Raw genomic sequence first — 24419 nt, forward strand, 5'->3', positions numbered from 1 at the left:
GGGCGTGCTCATCCTATGCTCCATCTCCCTCCTCGCCTTGATTAAGCCGTCTGTACTGACTCTGGCTGCTACCAACACTCGGCCCTCGGTGGCGTTTGACCATGTTCGAAATCCAGCCACCAATGCCCTCTCCTCGAGTACCACCAGTCTGTGAATCCCGTCGAGCAGATTTGCTGGGACCACTGTTGTTTAATATGGGCGGATCAATATCAAGTCCCGGGATGGCGCTCTCGGCGCCAAACTGCCCATAACCCCGACGAATATCAAGCGAAGGAACGGGCGAGCCAGCGCCCATCAGAGAGCCTCGCTCCCCTTCCGTGGCAGGGGTCGGCATGGCTGTTGATGCGTCTCCAAACAAGATGTTCATATCCTCCAGCCGGACACCGCTGGTCTCGGGGTATAAGAAATAAACTGTAAATTAAAGGATTAGATACGAATAACACACGTCAGAGTGAATATCTTACCAAGCACAAAGCTGCACGCGCAGAAAAAGGCATGAACCAAGTATAGTCGCCACTTGATGGCGCCCTGCAGCACAGGGGTCACCTCTCCGACAAGCCAGTTGAACGCCCAATTGGAGGCTGTGCTCAGACTCGCTCCTTTCGCGCGAATGCTCAAGGGCAAAATCTCCGGCGGATAGAGCCAGGGAATCGGGCCCCAGGAGGCTCCAAACGCAGCATTGTAGAGCATGACAAAAATGACAGTCAAGGTAGGTGTGGCTGGAATCTCGATATAGATGAAGTACGAGATCATGGAAAGGGAGATCATCATAGCCACCGCTCCTGATAGAAGAATAGGACGCCGACCCCAGTTATCAACAAGATACCAGGGAGGAATGGTGGATAGCAGGTAAGAAATGCCGTTGATTCCGGTCATCAGAATTGCAGATCGACCAGCCCAGCCAGCCGATTCGAAGACCAGGGGCGCATAGTACGAAATGACATTGATTCCGTTCAGCTGGGCCAATGCCTGAGCCGACATGGCAATGAAGACCCGCTTGGAGTAGCGTCTAAACATGTCGGAGTAAGACCGTTCACCTTCCTGTCGTTGCAGCAGGACGTTCATTTTGATATCACGGTATTCCTGGCGGGCCAGCTCGTTGTGTATGTCTCCCTCGCCGTAGAGATTGGCAATTACCACCATGCCTTCTTCATCATGGTCATTATCCAGGAGCCATCTAGAATAAATATTGTTAAAAGAGCATGCGCTTTGGGCTTCTAGATCTTACCTTGGCGACTCGCAAATGATCAAGCTCCCCATGCCTAGTAACGCACCCATAATGCATTGACAGAGTAAAGGCAATCGCCAGGAGTAATCAGACTCGATATAACTACAAAAGTAGTCTACCCACACACTGGTTGCATAACCAGAGATATTGCCGGTGAATTCTATGCAGGCTAACTTGCCTCTGTTATGGGGAGGCTATACCACTCGTCAGCACATCCAATCAATGGAAAACATACCACGGAGATTCAGTGCTCGCTGAGAGACAGCAGAATAGTATCTTACCGAAATCTCTGACTGATAAACGGGCACAATGGTCGATAGAGCACCGACGCCCAGACCGGCAATGATGCGACCCACCATCATGAAAGTCATGCTGGTTGCAAATGCCTGAAGAGCACCACCGATGAAGAACACGATAGACCCGTACAGAATGGTTCTGCGGCGGCCGATCAAGTCACCGATACGCCCTACAAGGAGCGAGGAGACGAAGGCACCGATTTCAAGGATAGCTACCACCGTGCCGATCGTAGCCCGGGATGGTTGGCCAAAGTAGTCACGAAAGTACGATCCACTGCTCATCCGTTAGTATTTTGGGTCATATATGCTTGGGCTTGGTATTTGGTCGCTTTTGAGAGAGAGGGGGGATGGACTGGGGAAATACGGACGTTATAATGCCAGACATGACGCCTTGATCATAGCCGAAGAGAAAGACGCCTAGTGATACAAATACACTCGTGAAGTAGCTACGAGACCCAGGTCAGCAAACTGCGTCAAGTCAGGCATCTAGATGATACTCACAGCAACGGCTTTCCCACCAAGCCATGAATCTGGGCATTTTGCCGATTGCCGGGGGACATGATGGCGGCCAGGAGACGCTCGGCTCTAGGTATACGCCGCGGGGGGGGGTCTCGGAATTTTGATTTTCTGTTTCTCGTCTTGTACACCCGACCGCGAGCCGTCGTCCAACTCCTCCGGGTAATGGACCCGCTTCGAACGTTTCTTCCGGGAGCCTGAGAATCCTCGATCTAAGTAATTGTGGAGGCGGGACTGGAGCGGGTCCTCGGCGAGCTGCTCGGCAAGATCACCAGTGTCCGACCAGATCGAGAAGTCCGACTCGACGGAGCGAGCAGACGAGTGAGATGATCGTCGACTACCCTTCTCGCTGGCGGATTCCAGCACGGGGGACTTATTGGGGTCAGGTAGTGAACGGAGGGGTATAGCGCGCGGGGAGGTTGGAGAAGGAATGTTGGCGGCGGGCTGGAGGTCAGCCCAAAGAAATGTGAGGTCGATCCTCCGTACGAGCAGGCAAATCGGGCAGATCAGGCAGGGGGAAGAATCCCCTTTCGGCTCTGGGGATCAAGCCAGGAGCGGTCACAACGGGCAGTAACTCGATTCCCAGGCGTTGAAAGTCTGTTGGACTCCTTTTTGGACTTACCACGGATGTCTCACAGCTCACGCGGACGCAGGATGACGAAATGTCGGTGCTAAGGGTCAGGCGGGGAGTTGGCGCGCTTGGGAGCTTTGTTGAATTCCCACTTTCCCTTATACGGAGAAGAGAAGAATCAAATGATGGAGAAGAAAGAATTTGTAATTGAATGAAAGTTACGTATTGGATACTCCCATCTCAGAATAAGAAAAGAGGACAGGGGAAATGAACAAATACGAGGGGTTCTCAGCCTACGTCAAGTAATCGCGTCAAATCCGGGAAGTGATCCACAGTGGAGACCCCCCCGAAGCTCTCTCTACGTCTAGGGACTATGTATTATGGGTTATTTATTATACGATCGTTGCGGCATCGGAGCAGAGAGACCCATTTAAACAGATATAAAACGCCATCAATTTACACAGTGTCTTCTCTATTCTAGTAAAGGTGGTCTGGGAGATCTGGCATCTCGCTCATATCCCGCATCGGGCATTCTGCTTCTGGTCTATAGGGTATCATCTGCAAAGACAGCGTGACCGAGCCAAGTTCACCGCCCTGTATCACGAAATAACAGCAAATTCAAAATTCAGAGTGAAAAATGAGTGCGATTCTTAGGCAAGAAGGATGTCGTATCCGTCCTTTTGAATGTGCACGGTATCGTCCTGACTCGCATATCGCCGGCGCACAAGTTCGAAGATCACCAGGCCGGCACTTGTGCTAGGCACTTGGCGAATGGCGCTGCTCGCAAACCCGCGGAATAGCCAAGGTCGCCAACCCCCAGCTCGCATGGCCTTGCGTTCGCAACGTTTCCAAGTCTCCTGATAGGCGCGATAGTATAATCGTAGCATCTGCTTCCGCGAGTGGTCGAGGTTCGCCTGGTGGTCAAGGTATTCTAACCGTCCCAGGTGTAGGTCCTGGACTCTGCTCAATGGGTGCTGGATGGCTTGCTGTGCCACCGACGCTACCACGCCGGCCATCATTAGGAAACACGGCTCCAGCGCATAATGTGGTTTGATGAGAGGGACGCCACGGTCACTAGAGCCGGATGATGGTAGCATATCCAGATGATTAGAATGCAAGGATCCGTAGTACCAGGTGATGTAAGAGTAATACGATTGAGACTTGACGTATTCAAACGAGGAGAAGAAGACGGCGTAACCGAGCGAATCGCGCATGAAAGACAGGCTCCAGCCGGCGAAGACGCCTCGCAGACCGATTTGTTTAAGTTTATGATGTCCATAATGCCACATACTCCGATATTGGCCCTCTAGCATGTCGCTGGTTTGAAGTCGAACCTGCAAAGCATCTAATGGGGCCGCAATGATAGATTGAATAGTGCCGGCCGCAAAACCGGCTGTGAAAGTTGCAGAGGGAGGTGCAGGAGGCCAAATTCGCTTGGCTCCCTGAGACACGGGTTCATGAAGGGCGCCCAGGACTTGGAGATAGGAAGTATAAAGAACGGCGCCGACACTGCGGTAATAAGGACTAAGAGTTAGCTCTTTTGGTCTCGACAAAAGATGCTGTACAGAACTCACAGAGCATTCGCTAGGAGAGGAGGCAAGACTTGATTCGGTATGAACTGCCAGCCATATGTCCGGACGGCATGGAGTAACAGCCCTGGTGTAGTAGTATGGATTGACCATTTCCCCTCAGCGACGCGCGGGTTCACAGCTCTTGCAAATGCCTGTTTATATCCGAAGAGGGCCGGTCATTAGAGTGACTCGAAACCCAGCAGAAGTAAAGAGGAACTTACCATGTAACTACTTTAGATGTTAGCGGGGAGACGGTTCAGGATCTGGAAACCAGGAGCTACCTACTCGACTCGAGTACGGAAGAAGGCTTTGATCGGTGCCCGGAAGTAAAAAGCCACCATCTGCGCACTGAGGGCGCGGACGCCGGCGGCGGACACCCCAGTGGCAGCATCATTGCGAGACTTTCTCCGAGGGCCCGGTTCGGTCAAGTGCGGCTCGAGGAAGATGGGATTCATTGCAGATTTCGGGATTCATCAACAGGCAGTTGCGGCCATGGTAAAGACGGATTGTTGCCGGGGAGCAGGGGGATTCGGTCACAGGAAGTAAAAGACGAATTTAGATTCCGAATCAAACATTCTTGCAGCTGCAGAGTCCAAAGACTCGTTTAAAAGGTAAATGAAAGTCAAGGCTGAAGCTGAAGCAAAGGCAGATGCAGAGAAGCGGAGCGGAGACGCTAATCCGTATAAGGGAAAACTGAGCACGGGAACCCGCTGCGACTCAAAACGCGCTTTTCGCGTCCTACAAGGGTCGACCTCTCCCATCGCACTCGCACGTTCCTTTCGCGGTTTCAACTCTTCTCTCATCAGTTTTTGAACAAATCCCCCTAATTCGATACTCCTCGCATGTAACTTTGAACCCATACCTAGGTCCCAGTTGCCCGTTGCTCGTGTCGTTAAGTCTCGCTGCTACCGGGCCTTGCTCGCACCAGATCGCCCAAGATGGCTGAGAAGATCGCGATTGACAAAAACAATTTCTTCAACCACCTATCCAACCTTTATGCGTCATGGAAGGCAGACAAGCGCTCGGGGAATGTGTTGTTCGGCGGCGCAGACTCTATGGTCATCCTCATGGGCAAGACCAAGACCGATGAGAGCTCCTTTCAAAAGAACAACGCCATGCACGTAAGTTATCTGCTATCTAAGCCCGGCGTTCCTCTCCAGCTTCGCTTCACCCATACCGCTGATGCTGACGCACTTTGCTCGCAGTTCTGGCTTCTCGGTTACGAATTCCCTGCCACCCTCTTTGTCTTTACGACCGAGGCGGTCTACGTGGTCACGACGGCCAAGAAAGGTAAGTGGATCCAGTCTATTCACCATGCGCATCACATCCTAATCTAGTGGCTTCTTAGCTGAGCTCCTCGAACCCTTGAAAGGTGGCAAAATCCCGGTCGAGCTTCTAGTGACGACAAAAGACCCAGAGACCAAGACTAAGGCTTTCGAAAAATGCTTGGATGTCATCAAGGGCGCAGGAGTGAGTGGTCTACAGCTCGGAGCTTCCGTTCATACGAACAGTTCACTAACCACCAATTTAACTAATAGAAGAAAGTTGGCACCCTTCCGAAAGACACCACATCCGGACCGTTCGCCGACGACTGGAAACGTGCATTTGGAGATATCTCGAAGGATGTCGAGGAGGTGGACATCACGCCTGCGCTTTCCGCTGCCTTTGCGATCAAGGACCCCGAAGAACTGGTGTGCTTGGCTGCTTCTTTAGATCAGCTGCAAATTGCTGACAGTAGATACAGGTTTCGATTCGCAATGCCTCCAGAGCGTGCAGCGGTCTCATGTCTGAATACTTTGTGGATGAAATGTCCCGCTTGCTCGATGAGGAAAAGCAGATGACGCACAAAGCTCTTGCAGCCAAGGTCGATGCGAAGATTGACGATGCGAAATTCTTCAACAAGCTAGCGCGCCTGCCGTCTGAGTTTGATGCCGAACAGATCGATTGGGCTTATGGACCTGTGGTTCAGAGCGGAGGATCCTACGACCTGAAGCTGACCGCTACTTCTGACGGCAAAAACCTGGAACCTGGCATCATTATTTCAAGCTTTGGTATCCGATACAAGACTTACAACTCGTTAATCGGGCGAACCTATCTGGTGGACCCTAGCAAGTCCCAAGAATCAAACTATGCATTCCTGCTGAATCTCCATGAAGTGGTCATGAAAGAGATCCGCGACGGGGTGGTCGCTAAGGATGTTTACAACAAGGCACTCAACCTAGTCCGTTCCAAGAAGCCCGAGCTTGAAAATCATCTGGTCAAGAACATCGGTGCGGGAATTGGCATTGAGTTGCGCGATTCGAACATGGTCCTCAACGCGAAGAACAACCGGGTTCTGAAAAACGGTATGACGCTGTCAATCACCGTCGGCCTGACCGACGTAAAGGATTCCGATTCAAAGGGGGGCAACGTCTACTCCATGGTCGTCACTGATACTGTTCGTGTTGGAGACAACGGACCTCATATCTTCACGAAAGATGCCGGTATGGACATGGACTCGGTCTCGTTTTACTTTGGAGATGATGAGGAGCCGGAGAAACCGGTGAAGGAGAAGAAAGAGTCAAAGTCGAGTGCGGTGGCTAGCCGAAATGTCACACGGACGAAACTCCGTGCCGAAAGACCATCTCAGATTAACGAAGGTGCCGAAGCGCGCCGTCGTGAGCATCAGAAAGAGTTGGCCTCAAAGAAGACCAAGGAAGGTCTAGACAGATTTACTGGCACTACAGGAGATGATAACGGTGTTGCTCAGAAGAAGTTTAAGCGCTTCGAGTCCTACAAACGAGACAACCAGTTGCCCGCCAAGGTCAAGGACCTCGTCGTCTACGTTGATCACAAAGCTTCCACGGTCATTGTACCCGTTATGGGAAGGCCTGTGCCATTCCACATCAACACGATCAAGAACGCCAGCAAAAGCGACGAAGGAGACTACGCTTACCTCCGCATCAATTTCCTCTCTCCTGGTCAAGGAGTGGGCCGAAAGGATGACCAGCCTTTTGAAGATCCGTCGGCGCATTTCGTTCGCAATTTGACATTGCGCTCCAAAGACAATGACAGACTGGCCCAGGTCGCGCAGGATATTACTGAACTCCGCAAGACTGCCCTGCGGCGGGAACAGGAGAAGAAGGAGATGGAGGATGTGGTCGAGCAAGACAAGCTCGTTGAAATCAGAAGTCAGTCGCAACGCTTTTCGAATGGGGTCTTGTGAATGCTAACATGAATTAATTTATAGACCGTCGACCTGTGAAGCTCCCTGACGTGTACCTTCGACCTCCGCTGGATGGCAAGCGTGTCCCCGGAGAAGTCGAGATCCACCAAAATGGTCTGCGATACTTGTCACCCTTCCGCAACGAACATGTTGATGTGCTCTTTAGCAACGTCAAGCATCTCTTTTTCCAGCCATGTGCCCATGAGCTGATAGTCCTCATCCATGTGCATCTGAAGACGCCCATCATGATTGGAAAGAGAAAGACAAGGGATGTGCAATTCTACCGCGAAGCAACCGAAATGCAGTTTGATGAGACTGGTAACCGTCGTCGCAAGCACCGGTATGGCGACGAGGAGGAATTTGAGGCCGAGCAAGAGGAAAGACGCCGAAGAGCTGCACTTGACCGTGAGTTCAAGGCGTTCGCCGAAAAGATTGCCGACGCTGGCAAGGACGAGGGTGTGGATGTCGACATCCCCTTCCGAGAGATTGGTTTCACCGGTGTTCCCAACCGCTCCAACGTCTTGATTCAGCCGACCACTGATGCTCTCGTTCAATTGACTGAGCCACCGTTCATGGTTATCACTCTGAACGAGATCGAGATTGCTCATCTGGAGCGAGTTCAATTCGGGCTGAAGAACTTCGATTTGGTCTTTGTTTTCAAGGATTTCCACCGACCCCCTGTGCACGTCAACACAATCCCCGTCGAAGCACTCGAGGGTGTCAAAGACTGGCTTGACTCCGTTGATATTGCCTTCACTGAGGGTCCGCTCAACCTGAACTGGACTACTATCATGAAGACAGTCGTGAGTGATCCGTACGGATTTTTTACCGACGGTGGCTGGTCGTTCCTGGCTGCCGAGTCGGACTCGGAAGGTTCCGAAGACGAAGAAGAGTCTGCCTTCGAATTGTCCGATTCCGAGCTGGCTGCAGCGGACGAGAGCTCCGAGGAGGATAGCGAGTTTGATGACGATGCCAGCGCGGACGCAAGTGAAGAGGACTTTAGTGGGGATGAAGAGAGTGGCGAAGATTGGGACGAGCTGGAGAAGAAGGCGAAGCGTCATGACAAGGAGATCAATATGGACGAGGATGACCGGGGCACAAAGCGCAAGCGCTGATCGGTTCTCGAGCTAGGGAAATTCTTCACATTTTTGATTCTTATACGTTTGTCTTGAAATTCTTTGCAATCACAGGGATCGGAAAGGTAAAGAAATATTGAGCTCTAGAATCCCTGGAAATGCGATTTGTACTTTATATTTTTTTTTTAATTTTTCTCAATTTCATCCGAATCCAAATGGAGCTGAACATCTCTAATGATGCTGTCAGCAAGTAGAAATAAAACCCCCAGCAATGACTCTCCGCACAGCAGAGTCGCGCTGCTTGGAGGTACAAGACATGACCCATCCTTACTTCCCTTCCCGCATAGACGCCCACATTCTCCGCATACGTTGTGTCTGGCCAGGCGTAAAGCTCTCGTAGCAAACATCGGAAGAGTAGTCCATAAAGTCGTGAATTGGATCGAGTCCAGGAGAATCAACGCAGGAATCTTTACGGGCAGGACAACCGTCGGTGGGCGTTGATTGCTGTGGAGTGTCGGCGATATAGTCGCCTGGATTATCTGAAGAACAAGACTCCCCCTGGAAAGTATGCAGGAGGCCGTTCCAGTGTCCGATCTCGTGGATGGCGGTTCCTCCCCGGTTGTAAAGATCCAACGAGCCCCCAGGCATCGTCTTGGCTAGCACGTTGCAGCCATCCTTGATATAATCCGCACGGGCACTGGTGGCATTGATACTTGGATCGGGCAAAGTACAAAAGCCTAGGACACTGGACGAGAGATCATTGGAAGAAAGAGCACCTCGGTGATTAGCACGGCCAGTATCTCCTGGAGATGCTTGAAGATCGGTCTGGAAATAAACGTTCAGAGTTCGGTAGCTTCCTTTCCGAAGGGCGGTTTTCATGGCGACCTCGTCTTCGTTGCGAGCCCAAACATCGTTGACATGTCGTGTAACTCCTAGCAGTCTAAATAGAATGGAAGCATCCTCGTAGGCGTCTTGCAAAATAGAGAACTGGCAGGACGGTTAGCATGGGACCGCTCAATATGAGTGTGTACTTGAACCAACCTGGGAATTGATCATATCGTTGGTAACCTTGCCTGCCTCGGCCTTACTGGTCACAATATGGAACCAGGTCTCTATCTCAATAGGGCCCTGACGAGCTTCGGAGCCGGCATTGGGCCGGGACTCGTCGACTTGAACTAGATCAAGGGCACTGAGGAACGATGGATCTGGATCCTCGGTGGCGCAGATACCGCGTTTCTGAAACACAACAGGCGTACATTGGGCTTGTAGAATGTATAGGGCTGTGACAAGAACCACGAGCGGAGCAAAAGAGTGACGGACCATGATGGTTGGTGTTAAGATGCCCTAGTATCGTGATTCCCCCGTCACGCCCATGAGCGAAAACGAGGTCCCCTCGCGATCAGTTCGCTATATGACCGGGTCTTCGAGCCCCACGAGACCATTGCAATTTCATGAGTCCGGGGAATGCTGCGTCACGGTGGAATGCATGTCCCACGCAAGGGACGACACCCTAAGGATGATCAGCGGGGAAGAAACCTGCGGAGCGGAGGATATCAGTCAAATCATTGGTATCCATAGACGCCCGTCCAATTCCTCGACCGGCGGGATGAGGTCAGCCTAGAGTGTATTAAGTGCGAAGGGCGAGTGTGGAAGCAGAAAGAATGCGTGTTGTTGTGGAAATGTTAGATACATGCAACTCCTTGTTTAACACCCGATCCGGAACGGTCCATTTATTCACAGTAGCGACCTTCCCCCGATGAAATAGAATACTGAAATATAATAGGCAAAGAGAAATGGACCAAAGAAAACCGCCAATTTTGTTATCGCGTTTACGCACCAGCGCGCATGCGATCGTCCCGTCCCGTCGCCGTCGCGGTACTTGGCTGGTTGGTCGAATCCCAAGTCAAATAGGTGTGGTCGCCCAGTTTTCTAAACGAAGTTAGCCTTGTCTATCCCGATGGTGGCTAGAAGTGCAAGTCTTACCTGGGTCGAACCAAATGCGCAACTGTGAACAAAGCGCCAAGGAGAACACAGACTCCGCCGACCACCACATAGGCAATTCCCATGAAGGGGTTCTTGCCACCAAGAGCCGTCCTGGTCGAAAGTAGGATCGACTTTGTTCCAGCATACTCGGTTACGTTAAATCCTAGACGATTGTTAGTCCGAATATAGTTATGGTACGGCGATTCAAAACATACTGTAGTTGATGCTCAATTCGTAGCGACCGGGCTTCATCGCGTCGTCGTCGTTCCGGCGAGAAAGCTTGCTGAAAGCCGGCAAACCGGCGGTTCTCATCCAGACCATGAACTCCTCGTTCTCGTGGAGATCAGGAATACTCTCGGTATAGTTGTATCCCACCCAGTTCGGCGGAGGGTCGACCTCTCCCGGCTTGTACTTGGTCGTCTTAATCAGATCCTTGTCACTTTGCCAGGCAATCCCCTTAGTCGTCATGTTGTAGGTCTCGGAGCTGTCTCCCGTGAGAATTGGCTGACCAATGGTGTCATTGAACATGGAGTTTGCGATCAAGCCGCACGGGTAGTATGCCTTGCCAGAGTCGCTGGTTGCGAGAGGGGAGCACACACTGCCCGCGATTGTTGAGTTGCTAACCGGCGTGCCCTTCAACTGATCCAGATCAAGCGACTGGACATATCGGCGATGATTTTGGTAAAAGTTGGTGAGTCGGTAGTACATGTAGACCGGGGGTCCCATCGACTCGGGGATGTTAAACTCCAGAGTACAGATCCAGTTCTGGCCGGTGGAGTTCCATGTCTTTTGCCAGGAAGGCGGCGTGCCCGACTTCGCCTTCCATGTTGTGGACACGTATTTCGATAAATCTCCAAAGCTTCCAGTGGGCGCCTCGGTTTGACAATTGGTGTAATCGATAACGATCTCTTGGACCTGGTACAGGGCGTTAGCCATGTCTATCTCATTAATCCGGCCACGCGAAGCATACTTGGGCGCTTGCCCAAAGGAGGACACCGCCGATGGGAGCAAAAAGGATGCCGACGATGAAGAATAACGGTAGGACACTCTTGGGGGTCAGGATCGGTCTAGAGCGTGAGTCAGTGGGCGGGAAGAGGGCGGAATAAACGGAATCGAATATCTCACTGCCAGGCTTTCAATCGCTGTTGACGAAAGGCAGTATCTAGGGGATCGGGGTCAGTCTAGGTCCTGAGATTCTAGGGAGAGGGTCGGGCAGGGGATGCCTACTAGCGGGTCTCCGAGACTTGGGCTTCTTGTCGGCAGCTCGATCGCGCTCCTGCTCTTCGATGGACTCGGCGCGGGTCCCCTCAGCCTGTGACATGGCGAAGAGTGCGTCTCAGAAATGCGATGGTAGATGGGGTTGATGAGATGAAGGAGACGTCAGAAAAAGGTGGCGCCCCGGGCGGAGACAGATAGATCACTGGATTAGTACAGCGCCGCCCCACCCGGGCGAACCATGAAGACGCGGCTCGCGGGTTACGGTCTGCGGTCTGGCCACTGTACTACGTGATATTTATAGAAATTTTCCTACTGGGATTATTGTTGTAATGGGTATGTTATTCAAAAGGAATTGTATGGGGTCAGGGTATCATATCGTCCCGGCTGCTCTGGTCACAGGAAACAATGTCGGGGTCAAAAAGCAAAATAAACGAAAAGGTCAGAAAACACCACGATATCCCAAGCCTGCCATTCTAGATGGGAAAATAAAAATGAAACCCCATAACGCCAATGTCAATAATCCCTAGAGCGTAGACAACGGGGAAGGCAATGCATCGAACCAATAGCAAAAACTATATTACGAGCGTTGGGAGATGAGATGAAGCCAAAGCAAGATGAAAACCAATACTGTTGAATGGAAAAAAAAAAAAAAAAAAAGACTGTGTCATCATGCGTGGCGGGTCATGAAAAAGCAAATCGTGGAACCGAAAGGGTGTCGTGATAGGAAAAAGGGGTTTATGTGAGTTCTGGATCCTAGAAAGAGCCGGAATCCATGTTTGGTAGACACTGCCAGGCTGGAATCACTGGAGATTAATATTGCGTCGTCGATTGGAATCAAGGGAGACGAGCGCAGTCAGTTATTCGTAGTCTGATAGTAGCAGGCCAGTATCGACGGGATAGGAGATGTCCCGGATGGAAAATTTCCAAGGTCCAGATCTATCGGACCAGCCGTCGGAATAGAGGGAACGGATATATCAGAGTCTGATGATTTGCAATGCCAGTGTACATCCCAAAGCGGGGAGAGCGTGGGATGGAATGAGAGTCAAGAGGGTCAATCATCTGACGTATTGCTGAAAGAAATCGGGCTTGAACCAGCCCACTCGCTCGTAGGCCGTCCATAGCTTACTAGCCTTGTTGACATCAATCTTGCAGGCCTGCTGGGCATCCGTCTTGCGGAACTCCTTGCCCACACCCAAGGCTCGCACGCGGGCTTCAAAGATGCGACGTTTGCTGCACAAGTAGGTGGCGCAGGACAATCGGAGGGTGGAAGCCAGATTGAGCTCGGCGGGACTGAGCAGGTGTCTGTCCGGGTCATTGCTCAAATCCAACATCTGGCCCTTCCAGTCGGCCTTCAAGGCCTTGGCATTGCCGCCGAGAGTGTCGAGCGGGGGGGAGAAGTCCTTGAGGGCATGGAAGTCTGTATCATCCCGGTTGGTGCCGAGGGCACGGGGCTTGGAGGCTGAGGGTGGGGAGTCAAAGGAGTCCAGAGCGTGCTGCTTGGGGGTAGATTTGGGGGTGCGCTTGACTCGGATTCGGGGAACACGCGGAGGGGCCACACCAATTCGCCTGGCGGGGGCTGGGGCGATCTTCTTCAGCTTGGCCTCCAGATCCCCGGGGCGATATCGATTCATCAACACCATCTGGCGCTCTAGTGTTTCCCGTTCCTCTCGAGCCCAGGCCGCGGGGTTGCGGTTATACTGGGTTGAAACGATGGGGACACATGACAGCGCGAGAAGATATTCATCGCGCGTGGGTTTGTTCCGCTTGTTCTCAAACCTGGCCATGTGCGAGTTCATGTGATGGGCGACGAGCGCCTCAGCAGCTGGAGGGGGGATGGGACCGAACAGCGGCTCATCCGAGGCGGCAGCCGTGGAGTCATGGCGGGGGAAGAGCAAGGGATCCCGAGCAGTGGCGGCATCCCGCTCAATCTGTTCAGAGGTATGAGATCGCCGTTTCTTGTTCCCCGTGTAGGGGGTGACGGGTGGCGAGGGCAGATCCATCTCCGACTGTGTTCGCTTGCGATCAGCGGAGATTGGGGGGAGTTTGATGTCACCCATGACAGTCGAGTCGCGCCTGGGATAAGGGTGAAAGTTCTCCATCGGCTTTGACTCCGGGGGTGACATGAGGCTAGAAACAGGAAGACGATTCATTGTGGGATGTTTACCCATTGGCTGTATACCAGAAGTCATTCCAAATTGGGGAGGGGGGAGATTGGGAATTGAGGGGGGGGTGAGATCGATTGCAGTGAACTGTGAAGAGTTGGACGAATCCGTGTAGAATTGCGATGAACGGGGGGTTTGGGGGGCAGAAGGAGCAAGAGGATGAGTATTTAATTGAAAACCATGTACAAGAGGAAGGCGAGAGTCATCAATGGAAGTGGAATTGCCCAAACAGGATGAGGGACGGATTTGTCAGGAGTTCAGGTGGCAACGGAGTTAAGCGCCAATGGCCGAATGAGTCAATGCCGTCGTATTGGGCAATTGGGGGCAAATTGGGCGCCTAGTGGCAACCTGGTCGCCTGGTAGTCTGCGCGTCTGGCAATTCTGGCAGCCTAGGAGGGAATCCGAGGGAGTGGGGAGGGGGAAGAGCAGGAAAGGGGCTCAGACAGTTTATGAATGAGTCAAAGGGTCAAAGGGGAAGATAAGAGTCACAAGAGAAGTCATCTGAGGATGACACCGAGGGAGATCAGCCTCAGCGATTGGGTTCGAGTTGGTCTACCTTGGTTCTAACTGGTTTGACTGGTCCGACTGGGCTCATGGCGCATGACACCATTAGGATGCGGGCAGTCTGCTTACTGGTTCCGTTGACCAAATCGTGCCCAACCGGTGGACTCCCGTCCGACCAATCTGTTCGTGTGGTGTGTGCTAGGTGTGTCTCGTGGTTAGCCTCGGCCCTGGATATTTCAGGTTTCTAGCGTCATCGTTATCTCCATGCTCCCGGTACTGTACAGTTCTCGATTCGATTCTATCTACTCTACTCTACCCTTGCCCGATGTACTGACTCGACTTCGTGTCCATTGTCCAGGCGGCCCTTTGATCCCGGTCCTCAGCCCCTCCGCCCCTCCGCCCCTCAGCCCCCCTCGACCCGGGTACTATCGCTTCCACCATTCCCTTTCGAGTCTAGTTCTGTCGATGAGAGCGTGGATCATCGATCAATGATCAAAGATCCGAGATCAAGAATCAAGGATCAATCATCAATCATGATCTACCCCATCCCGGCATCCTTGGATCGCCCTTTCAATTGGGTTCTGACTGTCATCTGTCCCATAGGCAAGGCAACGTACGTAGGCAACGTAGGCAACGTATCTTACGTTGCCCTGTCAATCGGGTGATATATATTCCCTCGTGCTCACTGCTCAAGGCACCAGTCCGTATTCCGCTCTGCCTCATCTCATGTGCCTCCATGACGTCGATCTTCAATGTTCCACGGGTACGTACGCATGGAATCAGTTCCAACAGATCTCCCCATGAATCATGGCCGTAGACTCTTCTAGGCGCCTCTGCCAGACCGTAGAATCGAACAGCATACCGTCATATAGGCACATGACCCGTCGGGTATGGACCGTATGATCTTGACAATACCGTAACGCAGTAGGTGCTCGGGTACACTATCTCATTGATCGTCTGCGCATGATTGCGCATTGTTCGATATATCGGTCCTGGTACCTCGTCCGGTTGAATTGCCGAATGCTGTATCGATCATGTTCACCATGGCGGCCCATTTAACTCAACTCCACTCCAGATGAATCCTTGATTGTTGACCGTTGCTCTACCTGCATAATTCAGATACCAAGTGTGCTACTAGGTAATCACCACCTGGCCTACTGGCGCTCTTCACGGTTGAATATCTCCATCCGGATAAGTTTCCCTATCACCCCGCAGCTCTCTATCTGTGCAGAACGCCTGGGCCGGGTGGAATCGGATCACGACAGATGTGAATATATACTTCGGCTCGCCCGGTACCGATCAACAGAGTATACTACACGCCTAGTACTAGTCACACTAATAGGGGGTTCGGTACTGGTAACCTAAAGCTGGGTGCCGCCCGTGCATTCGAAGCAAACAAAAAAGGCAATATCACGGGTTCCCGATGGGGTCGCGGGAATTCGATTCTGTCCACTACTGCTCGACATTGCTTTTTAGCGAAAAGACAAGCCAGCCCTCGGAGTACAAACCGGTTGATTATCTCATGGGCCGAGGCATGACCCTCGGCCCGGGCAGTATCATGGTCACAGCTCGATTTCAAGTACTGAATCTCCCGTGAAAATAGCAGAAGAGATTCTCGTCTCCATATTCAAAGCGTGACATCTCTCTCTATCGACGACTCGGTCCTAGAGTATTTCAAGCCTGCCTGAACAGCCCCTGTTTATTTGCGCTTCGAAACCCATCCCATGCCTACCCGATCTCTCTCACTTCCACCTTTATACTGTCGGTACTCGGTTCATATATACCATCTGATTATTCCTATTTCGACCGAGTTCTAGGCTTCTAGCACGATCTGCAGACTCATTATGAGATTCGATTTCCTAGGGTTCAACACAATCACGGACAAACAAAATATAGCAAGCAACCACATATCATTAATTACCAGTTACTCTTGCCCTCGCATTGGGATCAAAACCTTGGGGTAAAATACAACTTCACAGCCTGACAACTATCCAATATTTTGATTTGAATTTCAATACAACTAACCTAATATTACCGTGCCATTAACGCCAACAGAGGGCAATTGGACAGTGACGGAGCCAGGTTACACAAGTAACAAAGGCATGTCAATTAAAAGGCGTAGCTGAAGTGGACGGTTACATGAATTCGAGATAGAGAAAAGTATATTCGGATAACATGTAGGAGTAGAACGGCCTGTCGCCCGGATGAGAGATAGAAGACGACGGGAGGATACCATGTAGTTCAATTGTCACGAAATCTACGTATTAGGGAACCATAGACGGGACTATAACAAACCGCCGTATATAAACTGGAATCTCCAGTCATAGACATGGTCACCTGACATAAACTTCCAGTTCCTTTACGCGTAGTCTGGATTTATAAATCTCATATATTAGGATATATATCTTAATACTTAGAAAAAGAATATAATTATTCATTTATCTCTATGTTATAATTAATTATAATCTAAGTATTAGATAAAGCCTTATTATTATCTTAATAACTATGTTTTAGGATCTTTCTAATCTTTTATTAAATTATTATTAATAATAATATTATATACTAATATTAAATTATAAATACGTAAGTAATTTACTAAAAACTATTATAATTAAATATATATTAATAATAATATTATATACTAATATTAAATTATAAATACGTAAGTAATTTACTAAAAACTATTATAATTAAATATATATTATTATAGTAATTAAAATTTCTAAGAAAATCCTAGAAATCTGATAATATTTATAAAATATTAATAAAAAGCTTACTAATTCTTTACTAAATTTTAGGAATTTTAGGGTATCTTCTTAGAATAATCTAATTATAATTATAATTTTTCCCCGGACCTGTTAGCTGTAGGGCCGATTTAGCGGCAGATCTCTATAAGGTAGCCGGGTAAGCTATATTATATAATTATGCCAAAATAATTAGTTCCTAGCGCTTCTCCTCCTACGTCTAACCACTTTCGTAACTTCAATCCGCCCTTTAACGCGCTCGCTTCGCTCCCTCCACCGCCTTACCTCTATCGAACTACGTTACTCTCGCTATAGACTAATCTAAACTTATCGACGATTATCGCTAACGCTAGCAGACGAGGTCTATAGTAGTGCCGAAGATATAGAAGGACTAACGCTTACTACTAGAAAATTAGTCGCCTTAGCACTCCTATTCTTTGTTTAAATCCTCGGCCACTTATTATCTCGCGACAAAGTAGGCGCCTAGTATCTTGCTATAATTTTAGCCTAGAGGCGTAAGTAGGGTATAATACTACCCTTAGTTATAAGAGGTTATCGTTAATTGTGAGTATAGCAGGCTAATTGTGAGTATAGCAGGCTAAGAATACTAAGTTATAGCTCTATAATCTAGAGATGGATTAGTAGTATAGTACAATTGTAACTACTTTTGTAGCTATAATAGCTAAAATATCTATTTTAACTTTATTATTACAATTAGTTCATTATACTAATAGTATATATATTACAATCTAGAGATGGATTAGTAGTATACACTATATTTCTTAATTCCTAAGGTTATAGGCGCTATGCTATATCTAATTGGATTTTTCAATAAGTTAGCTTCTAATTATCCCTCGCGGTATTATTTAATAATATTAAGATACGCTTATAGTCTAATTTTATTAGTCTATATATATATATAAGAGTAGGGCTTATTAAATATTTTAATAATTTAAAAATTAGCATATATTAAAGATAGCCGTAGTGGGGTTAGGGAAAAGAGCGTAAGTATATAAGCTATAGAGGCTTAAGGCCTACTATCTTTTCTATTATTTAAAAATATATTTATAAAGGATAATGCGATAGCTAGATATAAGGACTATTATTATTAGCAACGTTAGTTATATAATTAATATAGAATTTACTATAATGTTAGTGAGTTTACTAGCCCGCTTATTTTTAGCACCTCTTTATACCTTAATATCTATTAAATATAGATATAGTAGCTAATATCCCTAAGCTATTAAATAAGACTAGTAATAGTATAAATTATATACTATCCTAAGCTATATCCTAGCTAAGAGTAGGCCTGGATAGTAGCCTAATTATTAATTAAGATTAAGGCTATTTAATAGATATTAATCTTAGTACTAAGGATAGTTGCTAAGTTACCCCTTTATTTAAGTTAGCGATAAAAGATATTATCAAATACTCTATAAATCGCGATTCCTCATATTCTATAATAAAGGTTAGCGTATATATAGAATAAAGTATACCCTAGCTCCTTATCTACTTTATAAGGCGTCAGAACTTAGGATCCTCGCTTATACCCTTAACTTAGTATTAATAAGTAATATAGGCCACTTTAGCTATCGCCTTACTAAATTTATATTTTAGCTAATTGAATAGTTTATTTAGTATTTACTTTCTCCTATTAAAGATCTAGCTTAGTAAGCACTAATATATAGTCCGCGATAAATAGCTATTAGGGCTAGTCCTATCAACGAATATAGCGATTAGCGAGAGGTATAAATATCTACGTTAGGTCTAGCGTAGATTACACTTTATCATTATAGAGAGCGCTATTAAATATAGTTATACCTCGCTCTATTAGTAGCTCTAGACTATAGTCTTTCATTAGATTAATTAGTTTGTTAGCGTTAGCGTTATCCTATATCTACGCTTAGTGAGATTTTGACTAGAGTAAGTGATAGAGATTAAAGTCCCCTACGACTATATAGTGATCGCTTCCTCCACGCTATATAGGTGCTAACGTCCCGCGAGTGATGCTGTACCGACTAATGCCTTTGGATTAATTATTTTATTAATATAGAAGTAGACCCTTGGCCTGCTACTATCCTCCCTACTCTCTAGGATAGTAGTTAGTCGAAGTAGGACGTAGAGCCGACCCGCAAGGGCCGGCGAATAGGTTGCCATTGTTGTCCCAACCTCCCTAAAAGCGTACACTTCTGGTTCCTAGACCGCTAAAATCTCTATCTCCTTAGTCAATTTCTAGGATAGGAGGATTTTAGATTATTCTAAGTATACTATTAATTTTAAACCAAGTATTTTATATAGATTTATTTACCCTCTATAAGAGTATTTAGATAAAAGTCTTCTTATTAGATGGATTTAACCCTCTAAAAGCCCTATATCTATATTAATTCTGTTTATACTAAAAAGGGATAGTTCTGTCTAATTATATATTAATTATTATAGCCTAAATAAGATTTTAGTTAAGAATTAATAAGTTTTATAATAAATATATAATGTAATATTTCTTGTAAAGATATATATTTTATTATCTGATAAAATAGTATTTTAGATTTTCAATAAATTTTTACTATTAATTTATAGCTATCTAGAACTTCTCTTAAACTTTTTATTTATATCTTTATTAAAGGAGAGTAAAGCTCTAGACCCAATAAAGTATAGTAAAAAGTATACTAATCTTTAGATAAAAAAGGGAATAAGTAAATAAAATATATAGTAAGAGTTTTTTAAGTAGTAATTAAATTATAGATTACTTAGTATGTTTAATCTTGATCTATTATTAGCTTAGGCTAAAGACTTCTATAAAAATATATCTTTAATAGTAATAACCTAGAAGTCTTTAGCCTAAGCTAATAATAGATCAAGATTAAACATACTAAGTATCTGTAATAATCTATTATAAGAGAATTAGTATATAAAGATTGTTAAAACAATAGCGAAATATACCTATCTATACAATTTATTAATATTAACATAGTAATAGTGTCGGCCGCGGAGGGAGACGGATACCACGAGGCTTTTCGTGGCGCGGGGTACGCTTTTGCTAATGCTTCCCCACCACGGACCGTAGGCTACATAACCAAGGAAGGCTTGATCGGATAAAGATAGAAAGAATAAGATAGAATGCAAAGGTACGAGAGTTAGCTATAAAAAGATAGTAATATAGGAGAGAAATAATACATAAATATATCTAAAAAGATTGTAAAAAGTAAAAAGTAAATAAACTAAGAGTAGAGGGAGATATAAAAGGACGAATTTAAAGAAGTAAGAAAATAAATTATTAGACTGCGCCAAAACCCGCAAAACCCAAATCCCAACCTGTCGGCCGTGTAGGGAGGCGGATACCACGAAGCTTTTCGTGGCGCGGGGTACGCTTTTGTAGATGCTTCCCTACCACGGACCGTTGACTACCCGACCAAGGAAGGCTTGATCGGATAAAGATAGAAAAGAATAAGATAGAGTGCAAAGGGCTTATGCACTCTAAATGAGCACAATCCACAATCCTCAAACAAAGGACTAAGAAGAAGGTCTTTCTAAGCAGATAGAAAGGGATAGTAGAATATTTGAAGAGAGTGAAAGGTCTGTTATTTCTACTTGGTGTCTCGCGCGTATTTATAGACAAAAAGTGGTCAAAGTCACATGCTTTATATCAGATAAACAGAATAGAATCTGGGAAGGAAATGTGATAGAACTGATGGCGTGATGAGGGATATGTCATCGATCTGGTGGGGTAAAGAGGGGTAAGCGGTTTGGAGGGGTAAATCATGTTCGCATTTCTTTTCTTCTTCTTCTTCTTCTTATGTTGAATAAGAGGATACCTTCACCTAATGTAGCATTGGTCCAAATTCCAACAATAGGCTAGAAAACTAGGTCTTTATAGGCCTCTTAGAATAAGTACTATTACTTTGTGAATACGTCTTTAGAATCCGCGTAGACGACCTAATTAAACCGCTAAAGTATCCTCTTCTATCTATTATTAACGATCTTCCGAAGCTTGTCCTATATCTCGTCTCTTATCTGAGGCCTAATTAATAGATTATCTACTTAGTTAAATATAAAGCTAAGGCTCTTAGGTAGAGATACGCTATCTCTGCGAGCGATAGCGACCTAGTCGGATAGAAGTGGGCGTACTTTCTTTAGGAGATTTATCTAGATATACTAGATATAGCTAATCGTTCTAGTATTAGGAAAGACTACACTAATAGCGTTAATTAACGCTCGCTCTTTATCCGTTAATACTATCCGCGGGTATACCAGATTAAGGGAGTCGTAGGCCTCTATAAGGTATTATAAGATAATCTCATAGGTATCCTATCTCTTATCCTTTATAAATATAAAAGCGAGATAGAAGGTTTGACTAATAGACGCAAAGCTAACGATATTAAGTAGTGGTAAGCTATACTGATTCGTCTTATATATATAGTTTATTGATATAACCTAAGGATAAAGCTCTAGTATTCTAATATAGGTTCAGTATATATAGAATAAAGTAGTGATATAACTATTATTATTAAGCTCGTGCTTAAATATCTAGTCTCTATCCTTCAGAAGCTCTATTAGTAAGGCCTGAATAGGTATCCGGCCGGCTAGGAAGTCTATACTGAGCTTCTTTCGGCGATTATAGATATCCCGAGCGATTAATACTAACGCCTGATTATCCTCCCGAACTATTATAAGTATCTAACGCGTTAGTATGCCTTGCTAAATAAGGTTATCGATATTTGCCGCCTTTTTAATAAGCTCCTAGGTTCGGTGGATATACTAAGTTAATAGAGAAGTTAGACTATGGTTATAAGATATATTAGAAGTGGTTATCGACTAAATATTAGTGTTAAGGTTTAACCTAATAGTAATATCGAATAGGCAATAATTTATAAGCGTTATAGTACGTCTTATACTAGGGCTAGCACCTTTTAATGGTTTATAAGCCCAGCCGCGCGTATAGTAGAGCTGGACTGTCTTTTTCACGCCTCGTTTAGTGTATTAGGACCGATTGATAGACATAGCATAGCCTTAGTGTCGTGCGAAGCGATTAATATCTGCAATTGCGAGTTTAACGCTAGGGTATTAGGTGCTAGTCGGTGAAGGGCGTATATCGGAAGAGAAAGGATTTGGAGGAGGGTATAAGCGGTCGGCCGATGCTTCTGAAGATACTGATTTATCGCTATCGCTATCCGATTTAGCGAAGATAAGATTGATAGGCAGAGAAGCCATATTAAACGAAGAGTGGTAAAGAATAAATAAGGGAAAGAGACTAATAGTTATTAAAGAAGGTTGGTGGAGAAGGCGGTGAAGAAAGCGGTGGATAATTTATGAGAGACTAAACCTATTTAGGCCTGATACCTAAAAAATAAGGCAGGGGGCGGTGCGAGCAGTAAGAGGGGCGGTGTTAGTATCAATCCCCCTAATAATATACCTATTAATTGTCCTTCTATTAAGGACGCTTACGCGATCTTTTAGATATACGGTATACCTAAGTACTTTCTATATAACGTGGTCGGTAAGCGAGCTGCGCATGTAAGCGAGCTGCGCACCCGCCCACTTTTTCGTATCTCCGCGCGTCCCTTTATCTTCTATCAAGCACCATACCTCCAATTCGCGTCGGATTAAGCCAGGACTCCATCGAGCGAGAAGGCCGTATATCACTTGCTATATAGGCTATTCAAAACAAAGAAATCACGTCTATACGCGAGACCGCACGTCGCTTTAATATACCCGAATCTACACTACGTACGCGACTCCGCGGTACCACAAATCGCGCTGAAACTCGCCCAAATAATCATAAATTGACACAGATCGAAGAGGATATACTCCAGCAACGGATATTATCGCTAGATCTACGCGGTGCAGCCCCTACGCAAGCTCACGTACGAGAAATGGCGAATATTCTGCTTGCGAAGCGCGGTTCTACCCCCATCCAGACCGTCGGCGAAAAATGGGTATATAACTTCACCTAGCGCCGTCCAGAGCTTAAAGCTCGCTTTTCTCGACGATATAATTACTAGCGAGCAGAATAAGAGGACCCAAAGATCATTCGAGCGTGGTTTAACCTCGTACAAGCTACAATTGAGCAATACGGTATCCTACCGGACGATATCTATAACTTTGATGAGACTGGCTTCGCGATGGGCCTCTATACGGCCCAAAAAGTGATTACTAGATCAGAATACTACGGTCAGAGATTAGTTTTACAACTAGGAAACCGCGAATGGGTAACTGCGATTAAGTTAATTAACGCTTCGGGGTGGGCGCTTCCGCCGACGCTTATTTTTAAAGGCAAACTATATAATTAAGCATGGTTTAAAGACCTTCCACCCGACTGGCGCTTCGAAGTTAGTGTAAATGGATAGACAACCGACGAGATAGGCCTTCGCTGGCTTCAAAAGCAATTTATTCTATTAACGAATCATCGTACGCGTGGAAGATATTGACTTCTTGTCCTTAACGGACACGGAAGTCATCTAACACCAGAGTTCGACTAAATTTACGCGGATTATAAGATTATCCCAATCTATATACCACCGCATTCCTCGTATCTACTTTAGCCACTTAATATTAGATGTTTTGCCGTTTTAAAGCGTTCGTATAGCGGTCTAATCAACCAAAAGATACGGCTCGGGATCAACTATATTAACAAACTTGATTTCCTTTTTATATACCCACAAGCTCGCGTTAACGTATATAAAATAAATACGATACAAAATAGCTTCCGAGTAGCAGGATTAGTACCAATTGATCCTTAATAAGTACTATTAAAGCTAAATATTTAACTTCGGACGCCGACACCTCCCGCAAGCCGCGGTAGTCAATCAAGCGCTTTTTACCCATATACGCCCGCAAATATTGACGAGCTTTTAAAGTAAGCATCCTTAATCAAAGCTTTCTTAAAGCGACGCTTAAAAAGTCCGCTATCACCTTCGCAAATCGCGTTAAACCAGCTTATCAAAGGCTATCAGATCGCAATACAAAACGGTATCCTTCTCGAGCAAGAAAACAAGCAGCTACGTGCCGCAAACGCTACGCAAAAGCAAAAGCGTGCTCGTAAGACTAGATAGATAGCACACGATAACGGTCTATCCGTACGAGAAGCATTAGAGCTCGAGGAAGCTCATGAGGAGCCCTCTCAGGCAATTCTAGCTCCACTAAGCCTACTACCGCAGGACATACCAGCACCGAAGACGCGGCGTCCACCCCAATGCACCAATTGCGGACAGATCGGACATAAAAGGAATACTTGTAAAGCTAGAGATTAATCAATTTAAAGGCGTTGTGGTTGATAAAAGTGTCGAAGTATAAAGAATAGATGGGCGGGTGCGCAGCTCGCTTACATGCGCAGCTCGCTTACCGACCA

The 24419-nt window shown here is 46.6% G+C and overlaps 6 protein-coding genes across 6 annotated transcripts; 1 reads left to right on the top strand and 5 right to left on the bottom strand.

Moving 5' to 3' along the window:
• Positions 1-13: 13 nt before the first annotated feature.
• N7443_009267 (putative MFS monosaccharide transporter) lies at positions 14-2084 on the bottom strand (the record flags this gene model as incomplete). Its single annotated transcript, XM_056889323.1, has 6 exons — positions 14-411; positions 465-1177; positions 1229-1422; positions 1510-1798; positions 1893-1970; positions 2026-2084. 6 exons carry the CDS (start codon positions 2082-2084, stop codon positions 14-16), a joined length of 1731 nt encoding a protein of 576 aa, XP_056738625.1.
• Positions 2085-3261: 1177 nt separating this feature from the next.
• N7443_009268 (putative mitochondrial carrier protein) lies at positions 3262-4637 on the bottom strand (the record flags this gene model as incomplete). The annotated part of the gene is made up of 4 exons (XM_056889324.1): positions 3262-4120; positions 4186-4334; positions 4404-4413; positions 4468-4637. 4 exons carry the CDS (start codon positions 4635-4637, stop codon positions 3262-3264), a joined length of 1188 nt encoding a protein of 395 aa, XP_056738626.1.
• A 483-nt stretch (positions 4638-5120) lies between these two features.
• On the top strand, positions 5121-8502 carry spt16 (chromatin-remodeling protein SPT16; the record flags this gene model as incomplete). Its single annotated transcript, XM_056889325.1, has 6 exons — positions 5121-5303; positions 5388-5472; positions 5531-5652; positions 5721-5873; positions 5927-7352; positions 7412-8502. The coding sequence occupies 6 exons, from the start codon at positions 5121-5123 to the stop codon at positions 8500-8502; spliced, it is 3060 nt and encodes a 1019-aa protein (XP_056738627.1).
• A 288-nt stretch (positions 8503-8790) lies between these two features.
• Positions 8791-9786, bottom strand: N7443_009270 (zinc metalloprotease; the record flags this gene model as incomplete). The annotated part of the gene is made up of 2 exons (XM_056889326.1): positions 8791-9450; positions 9505-9786. The coding sequence occupies 2 exons, from the start codon at positions 9784-9786 to the stop codon at positions 8791-8793; spliced, it is 942 nt and encodes a 313-aa protein (XP_056738628.1).
• Positions 9787-10292: 506 nt separating this feature from the next.
• Positions 10293-11767, bottom strand: N7443_009271 (CDC50/LEM3 family protein; the record flags this gene model as incomplete). Its single annotated transcript, XM_056889327.1, has 6 exons — positions 10293-10392; positions 10447-10609; positions 10662-11361; positions 11417-11513; positions 11572-11608; positions 11674-11767. The coding sequence occupies 6 exons, from the start codon at positions 11765-11767 to the stop codon at positions 10293-10295; spliced, it is 1191 nt and encodes a 396-aa protein (XP_056738629.1).
• Positions 11768-12719: 952 nt separating this feature from the next.
• Positions 12720-13814, bottom strand: N7443_009272 (SWIRM domain-containing protein; the record flags this gene model as incomplete). The annotated part of the gene is made up of 1 exon (XM_056889328.1): positions 12720-13814. The coding sequence occupies one exon, from the start codon at positions 13812-13814 to the stop codon at positions 12720-12722; it is 1095 nt and encodes a 364-aa protein (XP_056738630.1).
• Positions 13815-24419: the final 10605 nt, after the last annotated feature.

This window comes from Penicillium atrosanguineum (assembly GCF_028827265.1).
Source record: "Penicillium atrosanguineum strain IBT 20685 chromosome Unknown utg000007l_segment0_segment0, whole genome shotgun sequence".
In the NCBI taxonomy this organism is placed as follows: domain Eukaryota; kingdom Fungi; phylum Ascomycota; class Eurotiomycetes; order Eurotiales; family Aspergillaceae; genus Penicillium; species Penicillium atrosanguineum.